The sequence below is a fragment of the Leptonotus elevatus genome, chromosome 8 (assembly GCF_054856555.1).
Source record: "Leptonotus elevatus isolate MCC_2025b chromosome 8, RoL_Lele_1.0, whole genome shotgun sequence".
Taxonomy (NCBI): Eukaryota; Metazoa; Chordata; class Actinopteri; order Syngnathiformes; family Syngnathidae; genus Leptonotus; species Leptonotus elevatus.
Window position 1 is genome coordinate 17,771,680 of NC_141246.1, and position 23,106 is coordinate 17,794,785.

The window sequence follows — 23,106 nt, forward strand, 5'->3', positions numbered from 1 at the left end:
GGAAGCTTGGTGGGAAGACACAAACAATACAGGAAGGCCTGAGCCCAGATTTGAACCTACCTCTCAACTGTGAGACAGATTTGCTTCACATTATAACACCACTATGGCACCAAACAATGTGATGTGTCTGAAGTAGTGAAAGCTACATTTGTAATACTGTTCATGCTCCAGGTTTATTCTATCCTGTGTGTGCCCTGTGTGAGAACATATTTTTCTGATTGCGTAGGACTTGCTGCACCAAAAACACATCTGCTGACGTTGGGAGAGTCTGACTTGTGATAATTCCATGCTGCTGCTAGACTGAAGCAAGCAAATATACGGGTAATGCTGCAAAATCCGCAAGTAGGAAATACATACAGTAATAAAAAAAAAATTGTTGTTTTTGTTGTGTGGTCAGGAAATGTCAAAGGTCTAAAAAAAAAATAAAAAAAATGCATATAGTCCAATATGACATTACTGTATATCTTCACACTTAGCTAAATGTGAGCACTCAATTGCCTAATAAACGTCTCATCCCTCCTAGAAGCCCTGAGAACACAGCACGGTAATCAATTAGTAAATGCTTTTAAGGACCAAATGAAAGCTTCAGGCGTGTGGACCTCACCTGCTTCTGACTCTGCCATCTCTGTCAACCCATTTGAAGGTGTAGTGGTATCTGTCACAAAGGAGACGACACTGATGCAATATACTGATTCCTTAATTAGGAACTGATTTACCTCTTCAAATGTAATTTATTTCTTACCTTGGCTCTCTTCAGCATTGGACTCATAGGAATATTTAGTATGTGACTCTGCAAGGAAATGCGATCCGAGGGTATGGCAAAGGAGATGCCTGCTGTCACTTTCAAAGTGTTGATGCCGATCACCTCGCCATCCTGAAACAAATTCAAACGTGCATGATATCACGTGGACGTAACCTTATACATTCATCTATTGTTATCTATCAGTTTCTATCGATATAAAGTCTCTTATGCAAATGTGAGGGTTTGTATTAACAGTAGAATTCAGGGTTTCTAAAATTGCCCATACAATACTCACCAAGTTAACAAGGGGCCCTCCAGAATTTCCATACTAGTCACAAAAGTTTATAAAAAAGGAGAGACAACCACAGTAATTATTCAGGCTTGTGTGCAAAACAATCCCAATGCCATGTTATGTAATGAGTCTTGAGTACACTAACATTAATGATAGCGTCAGTCTGGATGTAGTCGATGTCTGAGTCGTGGATGCCCAGTTCCTTGCCATCCCTCTGTGCTGTGCTGACGATGCCAGTGGTGACCGTGTTCTGCAGGGCGAAGGGGCTGCCAATGGCCACCACAAACTCACCCGGTCTTAGATCAGCTGAACGGCCCAAAGGCAGCACAGGGAGCTTCTTCTGCTCACACATAAAGACACTCGTTGAGCAAGCAAGGAAAGGCAAAGGAGAATAATGACACGTGAGAAATGGCAAAAAAAATGGTGGGAAGAAGGATGAAGTAGGTGAAATATGGGTGTGAGAACACCCACGTCAGTGTTACAGTCTTGCTGTTTATGGACACAGTGCTGTTAGCTTTCTGAAGGTCTTGCAAACTCCTTTCAGAACCTGGCAGCGTGAAGCGTTATATACACAGGCGGTTTCCAACCACCGGGGCATGGACTAGTACTGATCCGTGAAGTCTGTACACGTCAAAGCGCTTGTCTCAGTCACACAATATGCTAGTAAAACGTAAGCCCATAAGCTAGCAAAATGGAGTGCAAAACAAATATATTTGGAGAGATTTGTCATAAAAATGTAACAGAACTTGACTAGCGACTCTTTTTTTGGTATTCTTTAGTTGTTTTTCTTGTTTTACTCACTTTTTGCCTCTCCCACGACGTTATTCCTCTCTTACAGTGTAGATTACTATTACATGCAAGGTGCCAAATATGCTAATTAGGTAATGACGTCATTTAGCTACTTTCCTTACTGGGGAGTTGGCAACACTCAACTATATGTAGCGATTTTATTCACACTAAGGTGTCATATTGTCTCTCATTACCCCAAGATTTAAAAAAATGGATCATAGAAGAGAAACGAGTGTAGCGCTCCCACTAATTAGAACGACATTCAGTATCATTGTGAGTTTTATATATTTGCAATCATTTGGTTTTTTTTTTAATTCCATCCATCTATCCCATCAAAATATCACTTTACATGAAAGCGGTCTGTGGTGCAAAAAATCGTTGGGAACCACTAGGAGACTACAAGTTCAAACAATACTGATTTGCATTAAAGCCCCAGTGTGTATTATTAGCGCCCTCTAGCGGTGAACTAATAATTCAATACAATTTAAAAACCCCACTATTTATTTCTATAATATGCGCACACAAAAATGTTTCATCATATCAACGTACATGTTTTATATAATCGTAGGTCTAGTAATCACTAATTATATTATATGGCTGGAGTCTCACCTTACAAGAGGCTGACATGTTTCACCGCCCCCTTCCTGCTACGGGTGCCCAAAGGGCAACTTTGCGAATGAAGTTAGCCCTGGCGGTGCTTGCATCGAGTGTTGGACCCAATGGGTCGACCGCCGCTTATCTTCCACAGCAGGGGCCTGCAGGTGGTTGTCACTGAGTCCCATGATTCGTCGCTTGTCACCGTCAGCTTTGCCCTGGCAAGTTTTTACTAGGGTTTTGTTATTTTTTAATTAGCTTCTTCCACTAGCCACTCTTGTTAACCACTCCAGCCTATGGCTCCGGACTAATGCCCGCTAACCGATCTTGTTAGGCTGCTCCGCTCTGCTCACGCAAAACAAGAATTGGTGATAGGCTTGCGGAGTGTTCTCGCTGAGCCACTGAAGTGTGCGTGCTTCTAACTGCATGCACTTCGGCTACATTCTATGCTATAGCGACATCTAGTGGTGACTTATTCCACACTAGGGCTTTAATAGTCTGTTTCTTTTACCTGAGGGTTCACCTTGATGGCGGCAATGTCAGCCTTCCTGTCTACTTCTCTGACCACAGCCTCGTACACGTCACCATCATGGAGCTGAATATGCAACTGGAGCTGCCCCATCACCTCAACACTGGTGGTTATCACGTGAGCATTGGTTATGATCAAGCCGGAGGGGGTCACAATGAACCCCGAGCCACTGGAAAGATGTATGTGGTGACCAAAAAGAGGATGTCTGGGGAAAGAATAAAGATGGAAAGGGCTAATGATGGAAAATGTATACAATTTGAGGGATTTATTTGACCGGCAGTACACCGGGGTTTGAGGGTGGCGTGCTATAGCCCGCCAAAATTTTGTATAGTCCCGAAGAAGTGATGTCGGATACAAACTCACAATGTGGTGTATAATTGCACACACCTTAGGAACAACTCAATATGGACAACGGCTGGTGCTATTTTCTCCACCACATCAGCGATGAAGTTGAACTTGTAGCGAGGGCTGCTGGTACCTATAGTACTAACATACCTATCAGTCAAAATGTTAATATTTACATGCATTAACAGTGCAATATAAATTATATCCATCATTCATTCCCCCAAATTAGGCTATACTATGATATAAATAATTAATTTAATTTCTGTGCTGTAATTATTAGGATAGGATGGATGGGGGACCAGAATTTGGTACTATGCACGCAATGTGTTTGTTCTAGTGCGCCCGCCCTTTTCTTTCTATTAGTTTGCAGAACTATGATGTCATACAGGAGTGGGAACCGTTATTAGTAGGCTACTAGTAGGCCTACAGCGCACAGAATATCAAACAAATGCTGAAACTGCTTGCTACCTGCACTTGAAAGGGCACACGGTTCATCGTGCACTTGTCGAACTGCAGGTTTCCCCTTCCTCTTGCGGTTGGCTGTGCTCATCTTGCAAACATTTCCATACGTTTCCCCATCGCTTCCACACACCAAATGTCCCACCTTACAGCGGCAGACCCCCTTTGAGCCTCTTCGCGCACGCACCATGCCGTCCCTGCAGGGCACTGGTGGATTGCGGCTGCGGGGGTCGCTCTCGTCATCTCCTGGAGCGCACACCGTGCAGCAGTTGCATCGATCCAGGAGGTATCCAGTGGCACAAATGGGGCTCGGACAGGAGCTCGGGTCGCACAAGGAGAGGCAGCTGGCACGGTCTACGGCTCCGGTGAGGTCGAGAGCACAGAGAAAGGCTGCTGTAAATAACAGTTGCTGCAGATTCATGCTGAAGATGCTGGTGACAGTGGTGAGTGACAATAATCAGAGTGAAATACAAAATATATCAAGGTCTTAAGCCCTGGAAAATTGCTGCAGATGCGATATAGGAAGAATCAGGAACTTGCAGTCATGGGCGTAGTTTACAGGAGGGCGACAACAACCCACCAGTGAGGTTCGTGAGTGCAGGCTGTGACTCCTCTGGACTCAGATATACAGGTTTATGAACACAAAATAGAAGATTAGCCTATTTTTCATTTTTTACTTTAATTGAAACATTTCAAATTTCAATCAAGGTCCAAATTTAATTTTTGAATAGGTTGAATCTATTTTTAAAGCTTTTAATTATGCTTCAATCAATTATGCTTAAACAATGTGATAGCAAGAAAAACTAATGAATAGTTAAAATAAGGTCAAGTTCACTGTTGTTACTTTTAGCTTATTTGCTGATCTCTCTTTAAAAATGCTCTTACCTTTATATGTAATGCTAAGCCCCAATTAGATTATAAAATACGTCTGGTAACCTATCTTAAGTGCATGTCTGTTTCTAATAAACCCATGTTATTAGTAAAGAATTTGAGTTATTTTTCAGACAAGTTTTTACTTTGATTTATACCGTACTTTCTACGCCTTATTTTGACAAAATAAGCGTGTTACTTTTTTTTCCTTTTTTTTCTCAACCACCGCGGATAGCATGATAAACAGACGACAGGTATACTGTAAGTCAACCACGGTTAAACTCTGGGCCGGGCTTAAAGAACCCTGATCCTCTAGAGTCCCTTTCTTGCCTGTTTTCGATATCTGCCTCCTCCAACTCAGCCGACTAAACTGATCAGCTCATATAGGCAACTAGGTAAGCGCTGTAGAAGCATGATAATGATCCTGTTAATCGAATCAGGTGTGTTGGTGGAGGGATCATCGAGCCATTAAAACAGGCAGAATAGTGGCCTTCTCGAGGACCAGGGTTCCCTGCCCCTGATCTATTCTAGACTTTTGACAATTCCAAACATCCGGGCCGTGTGCCTATCATACAAACCAGGCAGATTTTTATAGTAGTCAAACGACACTTCATCGCATTTTGAAATCAAAATAATGCTCAGGAATCAGGTTACTATTGGACCAAAGTCTGATGCTTTTCAATGAGCGGAGAGCGCCATTTCACAGAGTTGACTGCCATTTTAACTTGTGATGTAAGCTCGGAATTGTCAACAGCACCACTTCAGTAAAAACACGTGCACATGTTTAAATAAAAGTTCAGAAGTGATTGGTCTGATTATCACTTGCACGTTGTAGCTACTTACTCTGGATTCCGCCCACATCCAAAAATACGCGGCTTCCTTGTGTTAATTGAAGTCTCTAAATTAACCATGGATGTGATTGAAAACGTCACTGAAAAGAGGGCTTTTTAAATTGACGTTCACATGCACTTATTGTGGCTATAAAAACTGTACTTGAAAATGATTGATCCCAGTATGTTTGATTCTGAGCGCCACCTAGTGTTCATAGAAAAATAAATAATATCTATCAGTTTAAGCGCTGTAACTTTGATTTGTTCATTTGATTCCTTTTTTATTCTAAATAAGTCACGAATTTTACATTAATTTGAAAGATGGCCGATTACAAAGTAGAAATATAGATATACAGTGTTGAGTTGAAGAAGCCACAATAGGAGTGAAATAGCAAAAGTATACTGTACAGCATTTTAGTCATGAAACGCGTATAGCCACAAGATGGCGACTGCTACTAACTGAGGTCATATTATAAAGGCGATCCATTTCCTATACCACTTCTACCATGACGAGTGCCACATCACCATATTGAGGAGCTAGTAAAGAACAAAACCTCCAGTATCAGAGATGGTTAAATATTTAATTTCTCGCTTAATACGAGTGTAAACCCAATTTCCCTTGTGGCACAGTAAAGGAGTCTTCATGTTTTTCTTCTTCACCAGGATGAACCCCAGCTTGAAAAAAAACAGACAAAAATACAGCCACAAAATCCCACCATAGGCTGATTAAATGCTCCCACAGTTCAATGTGTTAAATATACAACTCTGCTTATACAATCATCATGTTGGAATACAAATATCAAGATGCATACATAAGAAAAAGTCCATGGCACTGACTTTCCTCTTTCAAAAGTCACAAAGTGGGGTGACGGTGGTGCTATTTTTCCATGCCGTGAAATAAATACATGCCAAAGAACAAATACATTCAGTGTTGTGAGATTGTTTTTGACCGCATTCACTCCCTGTGAAATGTTTAGGAAAAAAGAGTATAAACAGTAAACATTACATTCAAGCAATGTGGTTATTCCAAGTCCTCTTCCTACAAGGCTCAAATTCAAGTTTAAATAAGATTTTTTTTTTCTTCCCTTGAGGCTTTTCAAGAGTCCTTCTGCAGAAAGAGTTTGGCAGTAGTACTGTAAGTGTTGAAGACACTGGCTTTGTGTTAATTCAACACATTTTTGAAAAAAACGCTGGGTTCATGAACTTGAGAGGAACTAATCAAACCTCTCACATTTCATGTAGAGCCCTACAAGGCAAAGTGACTATTTTTTGGATGTTCTTCTAGAAATGCACTTTTTGGAGAAATATTTTATAAGAAAGTCAAACACCGGACTACAGAAGTGCTGTGCCTGTTTTTAGTCATTTAGTCACTGGTAGAACCGGTGAATAATATATAATTGTTATGTGCGTTAAAAAAAAAAACAGGGGGCAAAAAATCTTACTTAACAATACACAAAGCCCATTCTTGCTGCTTATCCAATCAAGTGACCATGTCAAAACCCATATAGGTCAAATCTCTCTGGCAAACACTGGAATGTCATCCTCTCCAGCTGTTATATTCTGGTCATTCCCTGCCATCACAACAAGCGTTGGGAAAAAACATTCATCTGCACTTCTTCAAAATATTACCTCATGAGGTTAAATGTCAACAACAGGGAAGATCCCTTCTTTCCCACTTCCTGCCTTGAGAATCAGAAACAACACCGGTGGCTGATGTTGCCTCGCTACCAAGAGGAGAAAAAGGGTCGCTTGCAGTGGAAGGTCTGAGTGAAGGCGTTGCCCAGGGTGACCACGCGGCCCTGGCCACCTGATTGGCTGCGCTCCACCACCACGCGGGGCATCTGCACCAGCTGTAGAGGGCTCTTGCCATCCTTAAGAGCCTGGGTGAGATTCAACACCTGGTGCAAGCAGGGTTGAGGAACAATGGAAATCATCAACAGACAATACTTCATGGCGACAAGATTTCAGCTATTACCAAGTTGTTTACATTTCTCATGCTGTATGCTAGCGTGTGTAATGTCAAAAGTGATTCTTTATTAAACCACGTGCCAAACTCAACGCAAAACAATTGTGGCTCAATGAAATGGAGGGGGAAACAAAAAGAGACTAAAGGCTGTGAAGAGAGACAAGCGGAAACTCACCTGACCCCTCATGACTGACATCTGTTTCTCAAACATGGTCTTGTCAAAGCCTTTATCTCTCTGACGAGGAAGAGATCAACTCATGTTAGCTGCTGCGAGACACACTGTAGCATATTTCTGCTGATCTTTTACTGTTACAGTTAACTAAAAAAAAATCATTAAAGATGTGCTGTCGCTCTGTACCATGAACATCTCATAGAGGTCCTCACTCAGGTCCTGCACAAAGTTCATGTCCGAGAGGCGAGACAGCACCAGCTCTCTGGTCTCCTGGGAGAATGCCACCTTGGCCTGGGGAAGCCACGCCCAGTAAAAGGGGTCTGAAGAGAGAACAAGTCACAAACTTTTTCTTGAAATAAATAGCACAGATAATCACATGTGGTTTTTACCTCGACTTGCATCTTCTCTAACCTCATGATCCACAAGTGAGTGGCGGCGAACTAATGTTAAATGCGGTATATCTGGTCGCGACACTATTGATATTTTAAATACTTTTTTAACTTCTTGGGTGGTGGCCAGTTTACTTGGGTGGCCTGCCCAAGTATTAACACATGGTGTGGAAAACACGGGCTTTAAAAAAACAAAACAAAAACAGCTGTGACAATCACAAAATCACATTATCCGAATTCATAATTTCGATCCTAAAATGATAAATCGTTCAGCCCTACTGATCAACCAATAGAATGGAAGAATACAGATGTGTGACTTTTTTCCAAAACACTTCTTGTTTTATTCTTGTAATAAACAAGCCAAGAAGGAACAACACAATGCTGAGTCATTGTGGTGCTTTGTTCACAGAGTTGGATTGCTCTTGTAGGCATGCAAATTTTAACTTTATGCCTCGTTGCAACGTATTATTAGTATGTATAGCCCATAATCAAACAGCTGTATCCTGTTGGTGTAGATTCTTGAAAAAATAAATTGTTGTAGTGCAATTCCTTTTAATCATATTGTAAGCTAGTACCTGCGCATAATCACTTGATCATAAAAGACCAGTGAGGCAAATCGTCATCAGGAAGCGATACATTCATTAAAAAGCGCCAACTTACAGGCTCTCCATTCATCAGGATGTTTGAAGGGAAACGCCAGGCCATTGTCAATAGCTGCGATCTTGATGCAAGGTTTGGAACTGTTCTCTGGCCACTCCGCGTCCTGCAGCGAGGAGAGTCAATGATTAATGACTGACGCCACCATCACTTATCGATCGCTGTCCAAAGGCCTGATTAACAGGCCAGAGAGATGACAGCCCTGTGCTTGTTCATCGATATGTGGATAATAATGACTGATGGCAAGTAGTCTGATGACACTGGCATTTGCAACATTCTGGCGTATTCCAAGTCTTTATGTTTTTATTGTCGTTATGTTTTTATTGTCGGTCTTTTGAAATAGGGAGGGGCATACAACTAACTTTATTGAATTATGATCATTCACAAATGTAGAAGAGCATATACAAATCCCCAGACATTTCTAAAATGTGCATGTTTGGTTGATATAAATTTAATTCTAATGCCATCAGTTCGCCTGGATGCACAAGATCAATAGCCCATCAGATCTATTATTAGACTCACTTTTGGTCCCTCGCACTCTCCTGGCTTCTCATACTTGATCAACCAGTTATCGTTTCCTCGATCTGACAAAGAGGGAATTTCAGTTAGGTGTGTTCATGTGAAGATAGAAAAAAAACCCTGTGATTCTCAACTGGTGGGGGGGAGAGAGAGAGAGAGAGAGAGAGAGAGAGAGAGAGAGAGACAGAGAAGCAGGAAAATAATTTGCTTGCAAATAGACTATAGAGAGGTGAGTTTCAAAAGCAGGAAAATCTTTGACAATGGACTATTGTGCTGTAATGTTGCACTCTTAACACTCTTCATGGACAACCCCTGGTCACCTGTGTTTCGGATTACATAATCCAGCACCACCAGCCGCTCAAACTGTGACTGCAGCTGTTTTCTGATATTCTCTGGCAGAGGTTCTGCCTCAAAGTGCCTCAGCCAGTGGTCGGCCTCACGATAACCTTCCACAAACAGTTGAAAAGAGCCCACCTAAACAAAGATATTAAAATGTCACTGTCCTTCAGCATTTGCAAGACAGCATCCGTTGCACAAGCAAATATACTACAACTTGTGCCGAATCAAAAAAAAGTCACCCAAACAAAATACAGCAATACTGAAAGGTATTGTATTTGTAATTCACATTGTTGGGTATTTAGAATAAATTACGGCTCAGTATGATGCAGCACAGTTGTGCATCACTGGAAACTACAAACGCAATAATAAACATACTGTTAACTAACTAAATACCTCTCTCTGGGGTTTACATCAGAAAAAGGGGTGCTGCAATAAATGTGAGGAGTTAGTGTTACCTTCGGTGGCAGGCCCACTCTGTGGAAGCGTCGTCCCACTTTGGGCACCATCTCTAAAGCGTACTTCTTCCCTCTGGATTTGGCTCTGTCTATGGCACTGTAATGAAAGGTCTCACTGGCCAAATACACCACCTAACAAAAGGGGACAAGCGCTCAGCTCACTTACTGCAGCTACAGCCAGGAAAGAAAAGAACACTATTCAATGTATACAGATACACATGAGAGAGACTAACCTTAGTTTTTGGCACTACACCGAGCCCCAGTTTGCTATCAACTAGCGAAGCAGCAGCCTCTGAGAGGTAACCCTGGTTTGGCAACAAGCAGCCTCGCCCAAAACAACATGGACAGCACAGCTAAAGAAAGACAGTAATGATACATTCGATCTGCTTACACATGACTGCAGAGATCATATGGGCAGATGAACCTTGCAACATGAATACCTTGTGAAAATATTTGGTCCATTTGGGATTCAGGTGACCATAGGGCTCCTCTGACTTTGGTTTGAAAACACCGATGACTTTCTGTTAAGGGCGGAATGATTCAAGTTGACTTCCAAATGGCAATTTGTACAGGGTGGAAGACATGTTATTTATTTAAAATAATAATGATAATAAAAACAAAAAGCTAATTATATATATATATATATATATATATATATATATATATATATTATATATATATATATACGATATATATATATACGATATATATATATATACGATTAGGGGTGTTAGAAAAAATTGATTCGGCAATATATCGCGATATTACAGCGCGCAATTCTCGAATCAATTCGATATGCGGCCGAATCAATTTTTAAACATCAATTTTTTTATGGGAATATTCAACAAAATGTCTTACTTAGGGTTAGAATTCACACATTAAGCATGGAAGAATGTTATATTAATGGAACATTAAGCCTTAATTTTTTATTTCAGTGCTGTTCAGACATGAAACAGACTGCAACCTGTTTGTTAAATGCAGTGGCTCAGATACAAGTCTGAATTTTCAGATAAATAAATACATTTTCATACAAATCTTACAGTGTACATGTACAAGTTTACTGATTAGTAATTTTTAAATTTGAGAAGAAAAAAAAATCGCAATAATCAATTTATAGATTCGTACCTGGATCAATCGGTATCGAATTAAATCGTGACCTATGAATCGTGATACGAATCGAAACGCCATGTACTAGGAAATTCACACCCCTAATATATATATAATATAGACATAAATATATATATATATATATATATATATATATATATATATATATATAATATAGACATAAATATATATATATATATATATATATATATATATATATATTTATGTCTATATTATATATATATATATATATATATATATATATATAATATAGACATAAATATATATATATATATATATATATATATATATATATATATATATATATATATATATATATATATATATATATATATATATATATATATATATATATATATATATATATATATATATATATATATATATATATATATATATATATATATATATATATATATATATATATATATATATATATATATATATATATATATATATATATATATATATATATATATATATATATATATATATATAATAAATATAGAGACACATGAATCAATGCCTTTCTTACCCCTTTTGGGTCTTTGACAAAGTAACTCCCACTGGAACCCTGTGAAATCCTCTCTGGAAAGACACCGCCCTCAAAGGCTTGATCGGCCCTTTGGATAATATCCGCAAACTCGGGATCATCGGGGAAATGGTTGAAGTCCCCACTGCTGATACCTAAAAGGAATCAGTACCAATGGAAATGTGCATTCACTTTCACGTTTCATCATATCAGAATTTTATATTTCTGAATTTTCTACAAGACACACCAAGTTTTGTTTGGATTTTTTTACAGAGCAGAGTGAGGTTCCCAGTATTGCACTGTATCATGCGGGTGTGTGAGCCCGCCTACTCGTTTGGGGATATTGAATGACAAGCAGTTTCTTATATGCGAAGACAGCTGTTTAAAAAAAAGACAAAAGGATGTTAACGCCTACCGGATAAGGACGTTTACCTGTAGCCTAGATTTGAAGCCCAAGTAGACTGTGCTTGAATAACATCTAATAGCACAGAACAATAAAAGAGAAAATAGATGGTTACAGAATATATCTGGCATCACTGGGAGTGGTGTTGCACTAAAAATCTAAAGTTAAATCAATACTGGAAAAAAAAAATTGAGAACTTGTTTTGTGCACTCCGAGCTGAAGGGACTTCAGGTGTTCAAGTAAGGAGGCTAAAGTTGAATCTTATATCAGTGGATGATAACATACATGACCATTACATCAGACCGTGTGAGTGGACACGACTGAGTAAACATTGTACTATGCTAACACATCAGCAGTGTGTGTTAATACTCTGCAAGTTGTCAAATTCTAAATGTAAGTTGATGTAAAGCTAATAAATATCCTTTGGCAAAAAAATTAAACTACTAGTTCAGTAAATAACCAATAAGCCAATAAGATTTATATTTTTAATTGACTGTACTACTAATTACAATCTCTTCAGAGGAAAATCAATTTGCACTAGTCTGTCTTTATTTTGTCTTGCACACCACAAAACACAGAGCAGCAGAGGTCAAAGTGAATGGGGGCACGCAAACAATGCTGCACTTCTTGAGCTAGGGTTGGAGGGGCTGGGGGGGCGACAGGGTGGTTTGTGCCTTGCACAAGGGCACCTCAAAAGTAGTCCGGAAGCAGACTATCATCTCTCCAAAAATGTATTTCTAGTTTCATTTTAGTCTACACAGCAGACTCGAACGGTGACCCTCCCCAAGTCCACTCCTACAGAAAGTTGTTGAGAAGAAACAAATCTAGAGCTACAAACTGAGTATTGTCAGAGCTTGTCAACCTCTGAAGAAACCAGTATCACCGGTTATCTCTGCAAGGTTAGCGCTATTCATCATTACATCACTTGTAAACAAATGACTATTGATTAATGGCATCATTATAACTAATGATCTCAACTTCCTAACTCTTTAAGGAAACATGGCTGGCAGAAGGTAGCTCTAGTACTATTCTGAATGAGGAAGCACTGACAAAAATCTGTTCCATGAACAAATGTCGCATTACCAAAAAAAAAAAAAAGGCGGGGGAGTTGCTGCCATTTTAAATCATTTTTTCACCGTAAAGGCATTTTATTGGGTGACTAACTCCTTTTAATGTCTGTTGTTTTTTTTCTTGTAAAAGGTTATCGTTGGACCAGCTCAGTGACCTAGTGGTAGAGTGTCCGCCCTGAGACTGGGAAGTTGTGGGTTCAATCCCTGGCCAGGTAATAGAAGAAAAAAGGGACCCATTGACGCCCTGCTTGACACTACGCATTAAAAGGGTTGGAATTAGGGGGTTAGATCACCAAATGATTCCCAAGCGCGCCCCCTTTGTTTGGTGATGAACTCAGTAGTAGACCAACGTCCGTGACCCGACTAATACATTTAAGCTAGTCTTCAATGCAGGTGGACTGGGTTTGTTTCCTGTTACCCCCCCCCCCCCTCCCCTTTCTCTCTCATATAATTAAAGACACAATACATTTTTTGGAAGAAAAATAAAGCCTTTAAGTGACTTTTTTGTTGTCGTCTTTTGATTTGGAAAAAGTACCGAAGAGTATCGAACTACATGCTGGTTCCGGAACCGATACCAAAAGGTTGGTATCACTAGACACTACAAGATGAAACTTGAGGACTATGACAAGGTGACAGTAAACGAACGGTGTGAAAAATTAAAGCAACTGGAAGCGTAATGGTTGGCTGGCTCCAACACATTTTCAGCTCACCAAATCTGGCACTGTTTGCAAAAAGTTTGCACACCCCCGCGTTAAATCATTTACTGATTTTATTTACATGTTTATATATTATTTTAAAATAATTGGCCAATTAATTGGTTATTGAGTATGTTTTCCCTTTTAAATATACTCAGCCTCACAAACCTTATCTCCGGCCCTAGTTAGTAGTAGTACTAGTAGCTCGCATATGACTAACAGATAACTTCTGCCTCACACTGTTGTTGTGCTGCTGGTGCGCAGAACTGTCATGCAGTAGTGTAAGGTAGAAGTGGAAACATTATTATGAGTAGGTAAGACATGGTCGTTCTACTACTAGTGGGCTGAAGTGTAAGTCTTCTTACAGGATAATGCACCATGTCACTAAACTCAGCATTTCAGTGATATCCGGGTAGCAATTATGTGGCTATTATTAAGTGCCACATCCTCCAAACTCTTCTCTCTGTTGCATACAGCATGAGCATCTATAAATACACAAACCTGGCCCATTTACGTAAATATCCAGCATCACTTGTTATGATCACAGTAGTTACCTGGCGAGGTCAAAGTGTCTCTATCCGACGACGAGCTGTGTCTGTTCCGCCTGCTCTTGTCTCGGGCACTTCTCGGCGAGGATGAGCTTCCAGCAAAGCACGGCAACAGCAACGTGTCTTCGCCGGAGCATTCTGCCTCGAGCTCGGTCAAGACGCTTTCACACGAGTCCGAAATTCGAACGGCAGCGCCGGGGTTAGCCTGGAGGCCCAAGCCCGCTGTGTTCTTGTCAAAAAACACTCCCGGACGATGCACGGTGAGCAAATTGGACTCCAGTTGAGAAACCGCGCTTGTCTCGGCGTCCAACGCTGGTTCGGAAGTCTCTGTCTGGTCGCATTCTGACATCATTGTCGCGCACTTCTTACCTCTTAAATTTACACGAATAGAATACCACACTTTGATGGCGTTGTCAAGAATCCATTATCGACTGAATATTGTCCCTTCAAGCGCACACAGACGCCAAATGCCTTATTCCATGACGCTTACAGACTGCATTCGCCGACCGCATAACTTCCTGGTTCACTCTGTAGACATGCGCACTAAAGATTTGCCACAGTGTCTTCACATGCTGCTCGTAAATCGAGAATGTTTCCGAATGGTTACCTTTCATAACTGCTATCAATCGAAACAACTCCCGCACACACTTTGTTGTAGTAATAGTTTTAGAATCCCCGTCCAACAAACCTAAACATAACTCTTAAAAAGTGAACCGTAATCAAATAGACGTGTATAATTATAGCACACAATTAACAATCAACTAAAAGTCAAACGGATCTGATTTTTTTCAGTCTGTCGCTGTATTGCTCGCTGCATAAATGATATACATTATATAGAGCATTTAAAGCCTAAGCTTATACCGCGACTGTGAGTTTAGTAGCAATGGATTCGTCTAATCAAATTGTTGTAACTCTACGCCACCACTAGATGTCAATAATGATACACACACATAAAGACAAGGCCAAGTGGTGAGTCTCGGCAAAACTGGAAGCGTTTTCAAATGTTTTCCACACACTTCATTCTATTCTTGGATATGAAATCATAAATAGTGCAGGCATACGAGTAGCTCTTTCACAATGCAAACATATTGTCCATTGCTCCATTTTACGTTCTCCTTGTTCATGTTGATTCCAATTTACATTCACAGGGTCTCTTCCTGGCTTTGAAATCTAACTGTGTTGAGGCTTCAATCATGATCCAATGCTCACCACAGTTCCTTGCTAACCCCTGGCTCCTCTTCACATAAAGCTATCTACCCCTTCATCACCACCACTCTAATATGGCAAACCATGCAAATGAGCAGTCAACCAGCTGGTTTCACAGCAGTCATGTGATTTATCAAGGTAGGAGGTTATGGGTGAAGGAGACACAGAGAGAGGAGACAGAAGAGCAGGGAAGGAGTGCTTGGGATTGAGCAAAGGGAGGATGAGTGAAGGATATTGGTGGATGAGAGGGAGACAGTCACATTCAAGGGCATTCTAGACACAAAGGCATCATTCATTCAACTCCAGTCTTGCTTTGTTCTTTAGGGATTTCTCCTTGATGTTTTTTTTCATTAGCGTAAACCAGGAAACCAGGTAAGAATGAAGTGTGTACAAATGATACTGTAGAGAAGCTCATCATCATATTGCTCTATTTATTTCAGCCATACACATTAGACTCTTTTAAGATTTGCCAGCAGTTACCACTTGTTTCCGTCCTTTCCGCCCCCGTTTCCATACCTATGGTTGCCTGATGAAGGGGGCACTCCATTAACCCACAGTTCAATGCATTTCCAATGGTGCACTGTTTAGTTGTTGTTTTGTAAATAAGAACCACGTAACCCTCTGGATTTGTTTTGGATGGAGTCTTAAACCCAGCTTTGGTGTTAGGAATTTTTAAAATGCATTTATTATTAGTATCTGAATGAACAAGACAATTTTAAATCAAATGCATTGATGTTGCTTAGTCCATCATTCTTTTTTTTTGTCTCCTCTTCTTGTCAGTCAATAATGGTAAATCAGTTGGTTTCAGACTGCTTTTAATCCTCACCTGTTACCTGTTGAGAGAAAACCATATGGGGAAAAATAAATAAATGTCAGTATAGCAATTAGATGCAGAACTCAGTTAAGTTCAAGTGTGAGTTGTTGGGAACTACCTCTTGGACCAAACATCTTCATGTAGCAGTATGAACAATATGGTTTCTCATCATACTGAAACACAATCGTCAAGAGTTTGTTTTAACTTAATTGTCTACCTTTCTGGGGGAAGGGGGGGTTGTCGCAAATTTCCAATTTAGTTACCTCAGCATGTTGTCCAGCCGTTAGCTGTCTTCTACACTTTTGACATTTCAGACACAGTGGATGGTAATCTCTTCCTAAAGACCGCTTCTTCTCACCTGAATCAACAATGAGGGATGAAGGTTATGCTGAGAAAGAGGATGTGCTGTCCACTGTAATAAATTGTAAATTAATATAATACTGTAACCTACTTCAAACAAACAAGATACAGAGTTTCTTATATTTTTATTTTGTTTTGCAATAAACAATTCTACTTCCATGTAGGGCGATTATGTCAAGCAGTTTTAACTGAATTTCTGTGTGCTTAATAGACAAAAATGCGAGTATACTACCTGGCATGCTTTAAGTAATTTAATTTTGAGAAGTCAGAGAAATAAGAAACAGAAAATAAAGAGAAAACTGTGGCTATTATGCAAACTTGTTTGACTACACCCACATCCTGTTATCGTTATAGATGGTAACAGGTAGGGAACAGGGTGATGTGTATGCCACAAATTAGACTTTGCAAACCTTTTCAGCCCATATAAAATGTGTATTCAGGGCAGCTATCTTTTAAAGCATGTACTTTGAGCTATTATTTGGAAAAAAACTAAATAAATTGTTTTCCTTTCATGGTGTTGACCGCAAGATCAGTGAGCGGCAGCAGAATAGAATATAGCCCACTCGTATTATTAATACTTAAAGTTGAACCTTTCTTTGTAAAAATGTCAACTTCAAGAATGATACTTTTATACTTGTCAGATATGTTAAAATATGCAGTACTAAAACTATATAATATTGCGTAACTTCTTCAACGTGTTTTGCTTCTGTTGAACCACAAGACTAAAGAGCTGGTGAGAGAGAAAATGTCAAAAAGACAACCCGTCTGCCATAGAAACGTAAGAGGTCATATACTCACCAAAATAGACAGGCTTCCCACAGATTGGACAGTAACTTACCATGACTGTGTGTAATTATTGATTGTCTAGCGCATGTGACTGGTGTAATGAGAATGAAAGAATATGCTGTGGCAAAAGGGCGACGTGTGTGTGTGCTCATTTGAGAAAAATAACAGTTGCCAGTATACCGTTTGAAGCCGCAGCCAGGATGTGGCTACTGAAACGTCACAGGAAAAGAGAACAGTGAGATTTATGAAAAAAAAAAGTAAAGAAAAAAAGAATAGACAATCATTTTTAATAAACAGGACAGAAGCATTTGGACAATGGTAATGATTTTGCAGTCTCCTTCCGTTGCTGTTTGTTTGTTGCTGCTGCCTTCAGTTTTCATATTGTGAAAAGCTCATTTCTATTGGCCTGTAATTGTTACACTGGTATAGGCTCTACCTCTTAAATTAAATCAGAAAATCTACAGTTTAATAACATCTTGGATGTTTTATTATTTCAAGACCAGCATAGCGACAAATAAAGGCAAAAGCTCAGCATATACTGTACCTTACGTAGTTGTCCGTGGCTAAAACACAAATGTGATTACTTTGGGATGACAAAAAGACTCTGAGCAGCTTAAACACAGCAGCCTTCTCTCCTACTCACATTTTCTTCAGACTAAAAAGGAGGCAAGCCACTGAACTGAGAAGGGAAATCAGACACTCGTGCCTTTCTTTCCCTCTGTCTCTCTTGTTCTCATTCACTCGACACTCATGCGCATGCAGCCAGCCAGCACTCACAACCACACTCATGTACAGACCATTTTCAGTGACATCACAAGAGGTCGCAGCCAAAAAAGCAGGAGGAGAGGAAGCGTGAGACCAAGTTGGGAGAGGGAAAAAGTCACACACAGAGCAGCAGACTCTTGAGTCAGTGTGGAGGCGGTTCGTCCCTCAAGATAGTTGTTGGAAGTGGACCTCTGGAGGGACATTTGTGAAGGAGGGTGAGTGAAAAAAGATGGACTCTGATTAACTTTTCTGAGGTAGTATATGCCTCATCGTGGAAAAACTATTTTGTGTGGGCTTGTGTTAAATGTAGACTGCAGATATTCTTTCACACACACAAAAATGAATGATATGTATGAACTGCTGATTGTGTGTGCTACTAAATGACAATAAAGTTTGATTTGATTTGATATGTGGAATTTAGAATATGTTTTCCCTTGTCTGATACATGGCGATTTGTTCATCATTTCAACAACTGACACATTTTAGAAGGTCAGGAAATATGAGGGATGTCAGCATTTGCATATTTTCCAAGAGCCCTCTCCAGTGCGTCATGATTTGGAGATGTTGGAATACCAAATAGCTTCTGTATCACTATCATGTTTCGCTATTAGCATTCATGTGTGAGGCAATGTTATATAGTGAATGTGTTTTGATACAAATACAATTGTCAGGATGGGGCAGAGAGTGAATACAAAGTAAAAACAAAGCAGGGGACTAGTGTCATTTGACCAAAATGCATGAATCAGTGAGGGGTGCAAGCTGGCTGAAATAGGAACAAATAAAGCAAATTAAGAGAGAGAAATAACAAAGAAAGAAAGAGCAAGACACAGAGACACGGCAATTCGGGGATTCCTCCTGCCCACACATTAATGCACATTTAATGTGCATAGTACTATCAAGGCACAGTCACACATTCTTAAGCCTTGGACAGCCTACTCTTTTTCTATTCAGCCGCTCACATCAACTCATCAGCAGGTTTTAGGTCTTGGAACCCTCCTCACTGTTCTGACCCAGGTATATGGCATGGCTTTGCATCTCTGTTACATGCATACAACCACTCTTATGTGTGTACACACATGGCAAATAAGTTAAAAACGCTTTTCAAATAATTAACTAACTAATCGAAACAATAGAGCAGCACACTTATCTTTAATTTACAGCACTGTATAATGTTTTAGCACAAATAACAAGTGAAAAACTCAGAGTATTTACCATTGGAAAATAATCATTCCTCAACCAAACTAGTTTATTTTATTATACAAGTAGCATCCACAACAAAATGGGATGTTTTTCACTATATCCCCCTCTGTGACAATCTAAAGGCTATAATCCTCTACTTTGGCTGCCAGCAGATGGAAAAGTTGGGGAAAATAAATCCTTGTTTTTCCATTTTAATCTGGCAAAGCCTATAAATCCCTAGATTCTTCTATGTAGTGATATTATCATGGAACTGAGACTTTATTTGTACATGTGAGTGGCTGGGTCAATTAGATTGTATTATGGGATCTCTTGTTTGCCAAAACATGATACTGCAACTGTACTGTATGGAATTTTGCTAAATTGAAAGATACTTGAATTATTTGTGCAGTGCTAATATTACAGTTTGAAATGTTTGTCATCTGTTTATGTCAGTTAAAGTAAATACAAAAACATGTATTAAGCCCATCATACATGCAACAAATGAGTGTACATCATGGTTGTCATCATCTCTCGACTCCCATCACAACTTTTAATCTAATGCAATCAATTTGAATAACAGACCTAATGCAAAGGAGTTTCAGTGGCATGCAAATCTCATTAAATTACTAACTTGCTTTACACAAATTGTTATATTTGTTAACTAAAGTTAATGTAGTTATTCCTGAAAGACATTTCCTTTGACAGACCTAAAACAGCATCCAGTCAATATTTTGGCAAGGGCTTAAAATTGATTCGTACATAGTATATATGTGTTCTAATGTCTACTGTTCACATTTTTGTAATATTACAAAGCATGCAAATTGTTAAAATAAGTGGATAATCACTGTATTAATATTATGTTTCTCATTCTGACAAGTTTTATATTCTTAATGGCTTTTGATTAGGGTTGGATATCGATTCTAATTTCCTCAATCGATTCGATTTCGATTCACAAGAGTTCAGTTCGATCCAATTTCGATTTTTCCCAATTTGATTTGATTAACTTCACTTCAATCCAATATCAGATTAATTATGGAACATCAATTCTTCTTAAATGTCAAGGACATGATTAAAAACATGTGTGTATGTATATATATATACTATACTAATTAATTATTAATTAATTCGTATAACTATAAATTAAAAATATTCTGAATTGTCTAAAAGTGCAATAAATCAGGTCTTTCATAAATAAATATATTCATGTGAACAGTAATTTCAAGAAAACTAAGATTTAAAAAAAAACATTCAGCCTTTACAATTCTATTTTCTTCAGAATTTATGGGAAAAAGAGATATTAAAATAATCAATTTGTTGTTTTATGAATCTATATCGGGTTTGAAAAGGAAAATGTATTCAATATTGATTATTCGATTTTCTAAATCCGGCTATTTTGATGACTATATGGATAAATCCCCCAGAAAAAAAGCAGACCTTCTATGCTTAGTATATATGGGTTGGAAGTACATAGGACACAAGCAGGACAAATTGTCAGAGGGGCCTGATCAACCAAACCGGTAATGTCAGATAATGTTGTTGTTGAAGTGTACCATTACACATTCTTTAAAGATGCAACTATTTATCATACTTCAAATGAATGAATAATGATTTTAAAACTACAGTGATCAGGCCCAAGATGAGTGTGATTACACAAAATATAATTCACAATATGCAGAGTGGCTCTAACCGACTTCAACAGTTTGTTCCAACTTCCACATTTTCTTGGCTCTTTTCTGACCGCCCGTCCTATTGTTTAGCTCTGCTTGGGGAAACAGAGGGGCAGGTATTAATTTTTCTCAATTTGTTCTCTTTCTCTCCAGCAATGAACATGCATGCAGCAACACACTCTATTTTCCATGTCTGATACTCATTCAAAGTAAGCAAACTGGTTTAGCAGGCGGACTTCAACTGGCCTCCTTAAACAGCTTCCAATCTGCCTTCTGCTGTTTGTGGAAAAGCTATTTATTTTTTCCATTACAGTTTGAGATATCTGTTTATTTTTTCATTACAGGTCAAAATTTGTGTTTACATTTAATTAAATGATGTTGATGTGATCAAGATGTTTAAATATGGCATGTTGATGCGGACATCTGAGATCCTGAATATTTTTACATTTCTTGCATTTCTGCACATTTCAAATGTAATTTTATTAAACATTTTGGGATAGGTAGTATGGTGGTAAGTACACACAGCAGACTTTCGGACAGCTACCATGGGATCGATTCCTTCTCTGTGACTATAGGTCAGCAATATAGTTCTTTGTGTGGTGCACCTGCACAACCAAATAAAATTCACAACAAGAGATGGCAATAATTAACACCACGTTGTGTTTGGTACTAATAAAGAGTTGCATCACAGATTGTTGTGTGATTTTGGTTTCCATATCAAGCTACATTAGAAGGTCGCTTGTGAGTATGATACAGTGTGGTTGATGCACATGACAACAATTGAACAATAATGAACATGTATGGCCTAGTTGATCTTCGTAAAGGCAGTTTAAAAAAAATACAGCTGTAGCTCATGACATTGTCAAAGTGCAGCTAATGTTGCAGCTGGTTGTTATACAGTATATAAAATTCAGAACAATATTACAAATCGTAAAACAGTGTTGGCAATTTGCGCTTTTCTATCTCTCAAATAAATTTGAATAATAGATCAAGAATTCATGCGTGTGCAGAATTCTTCCAGTCAAACAAAAGCCGGCGCCTTTGTCTCTATATGACTTGGATCTGATAAGCACCATTCATTCCGGAATTTAATTAGACCAGAATATCAACATTAAAACATATCTCTCCCTCCCTGCCACACTCTTTGTTTCTCATCACTTCCTACAGCTGGGGAGAGTATGCTTTGTGGCTGCCCCTCCCCAAGCTTTTGAACAAGCCAATAAGAGAGCAAGTCAGCAAAATGGACCCCCCCCCCCCCCTCCAAATATGCACACACAACACACATCCCTCGTTTTTCCTTACCACCCCATCCATTCCCTATCCCATCCCCCAGAGTCCTCTCTACACCCCCATCCCCCTTTCCTACTACCCTAACCCACTTACTTATCCTGCATCCACCCATCCGCGCACCCGCGAGATTTCCCTCACATTCACCACTTTCTCACCCGTGTATACTCACAACTCCCTTTTCTTCCCACTCAGCCCTTTTTCCTGGACACCCTTTCCTCCGGCTCCCTCCCCTTCATTACACCCACTCGCCATTTTCCTTACTCCCATCTATGCAACATCCCCCTCCTTCCCCTGCCTCCCTCTCCATGGCCTTATCTTATGAATATCGGTAGCACACTGGGTAAGAAATTGATCCTCCCCGCCTGTCTGTGGCCACTGCCACAGCGCATTAGTCGGTGTGTGATGTGCGAGTGTGTGCATGTGTGTGTTGTTGCTTGAGGCAGAGAAATGGGAGGGCGGAGGAAGGGGGGGGGGGGCTAGGTGGAGGGTTATTTGCATATCATCAAAGTCGGAAAAGGGAGCGTAATGAGGAGAGAATGTCTGTGCCGTGGATGTGCGTATTAGGAGTGGCGCTGATGAGTGTGAAATTACGGAGTAAAACCATGAGAATAATGTTGAGAGTTAAAATGGGTTGGTCCGGGGTTAAGTGTACGCACTCAAAATTACACACACCAACGCATATACAGCCATTTATAATAAACTTGATATTTCTTACG

At 39.4% G+C, this 23,106-nt stretch overlaps 3 protein-coding genes across 3 annotated transcripts; all 3 read right to left on the reverse strand.

Moving 5' to 3' along the window:
• Positions 1–472: 472 nt before the first annotated feature.
• htra3a (HtrA serine peptidase 3a) lies at positions 473–4,183 on the reverse strand. Its single transcript, XM_086083086.1, is given in 9 exon segments — positions 473–528; positions 605–655; positions 743–802; positions 805–874; positions 1,038–1,070; positions 1,180–1,374; positions 2,929–3,151; positions 3,334–3,417; positions 3,744–4,183. Coding segments are annotated over 9 exon segments (1,200 nt in total). The 5' UTR covers positions 4,172–4,183.
• A 1,829-nt stretch (positions 4,184–6,012) lies between these two features.
• pi4k2b (phosphatidylinositol 4-kinase type 2 beta) lies at positions 6,013–14,846 on the reverse strand. Its single transcript, XM_086083831.1, has 11 exons — positions 14,330–14,846; positions 11,611–11,762; positions 10,388–10,468; positions 10,181–10,300; positions 9,948–10,079; positions 9,474–9,627; positions 9,157–9,218; positions 8,638–8,740; positions 7,775–7,908; positions 7,592–7,651; positions 6,013–7,348 (listed from the first exon to the last, which is right to left on the reverse strand). The coding sequence occupies exons 1-11, from the start codon at positions 14,673–14,675 to the stop codon at positions 7,175–7,177; spliced, it is 1,518 nt and encodes a 505-aa protein (XP_085939957.1). The 5' UTR covers positions 14,676–14,846; the 3' UTR covers positions 6,013–7,174.
• A 1,338-nt stretch (positions 14,847–16,184) lies between these two features.
• On the reverse strand, positions 16,185–18,020 carry LOC147170049 (cysteine-rich protein 1). The gene is made up of 4 exons (XM_086082998.1): positions 17,502–18,020; positions 16,607–16,701; positions 16,462–16,516; positions 16,185–16,362 (listed from the first exon to the last, which is right to left on the reverse strand). Exons 1-4 carry the CDS (start codon positions 17,542–17,544, stop codon positions 16,352–16,354), a joined length of 204 nt encoding a protein of 67 aa, XP_085939124.1. The 5' UTR covers positions 17,545–18,020; the 3' UTR covers positions 16,185–16,351.
• Positions 18,021–23,106: the final 5,086 nt, after the last annotated feature.

Bases quoted from the DNA above. Each gene is read 5' to 3' on its own strand.
- LOC147170049 (XM_086082998.1), bottom strand. From the start codon at position 17,544: ATGGTAAGTTACTGTCCAATCTGTGGGAAGCCTGTCTATTTTG. The intron at 16,702-17,501 runs GTGAGTATATGA...TTGTTGATTCAG, and splicing joins TGGGAAGCCTGTCTATTTTG to GTGAGAAGAAGCGGTCTTTA. The intron at 16,517-16,606 runs GTAACTAAATTG...ATTGTGTTTCAG, and splicing joins CGGCTGGACAACATGCTGAG to TATGATGAGAAACCATATTG.
- pi4k2b (XM_086083831.1), bottom strand. From the start codon at position 14,675: ATGATGTCAGAATGCGACCAGACAGAGACTTCCGAACCAGCGTTGGAC. The intron at 11,763-14,329 runs GTAACTACTGTG...GATTCCTTTTAG, and splicing joins AGACACTTTGACCTCGCCAG to GTATCAGCAGTGGGGACTTC. The intron at 10,301-10,387 runs GTATTCATGTTG...GTCTTTCTTTAG, and splicing joins GGACCAAATATTTTCACAAG to CTGTGCTGTCCATGTTGTTT.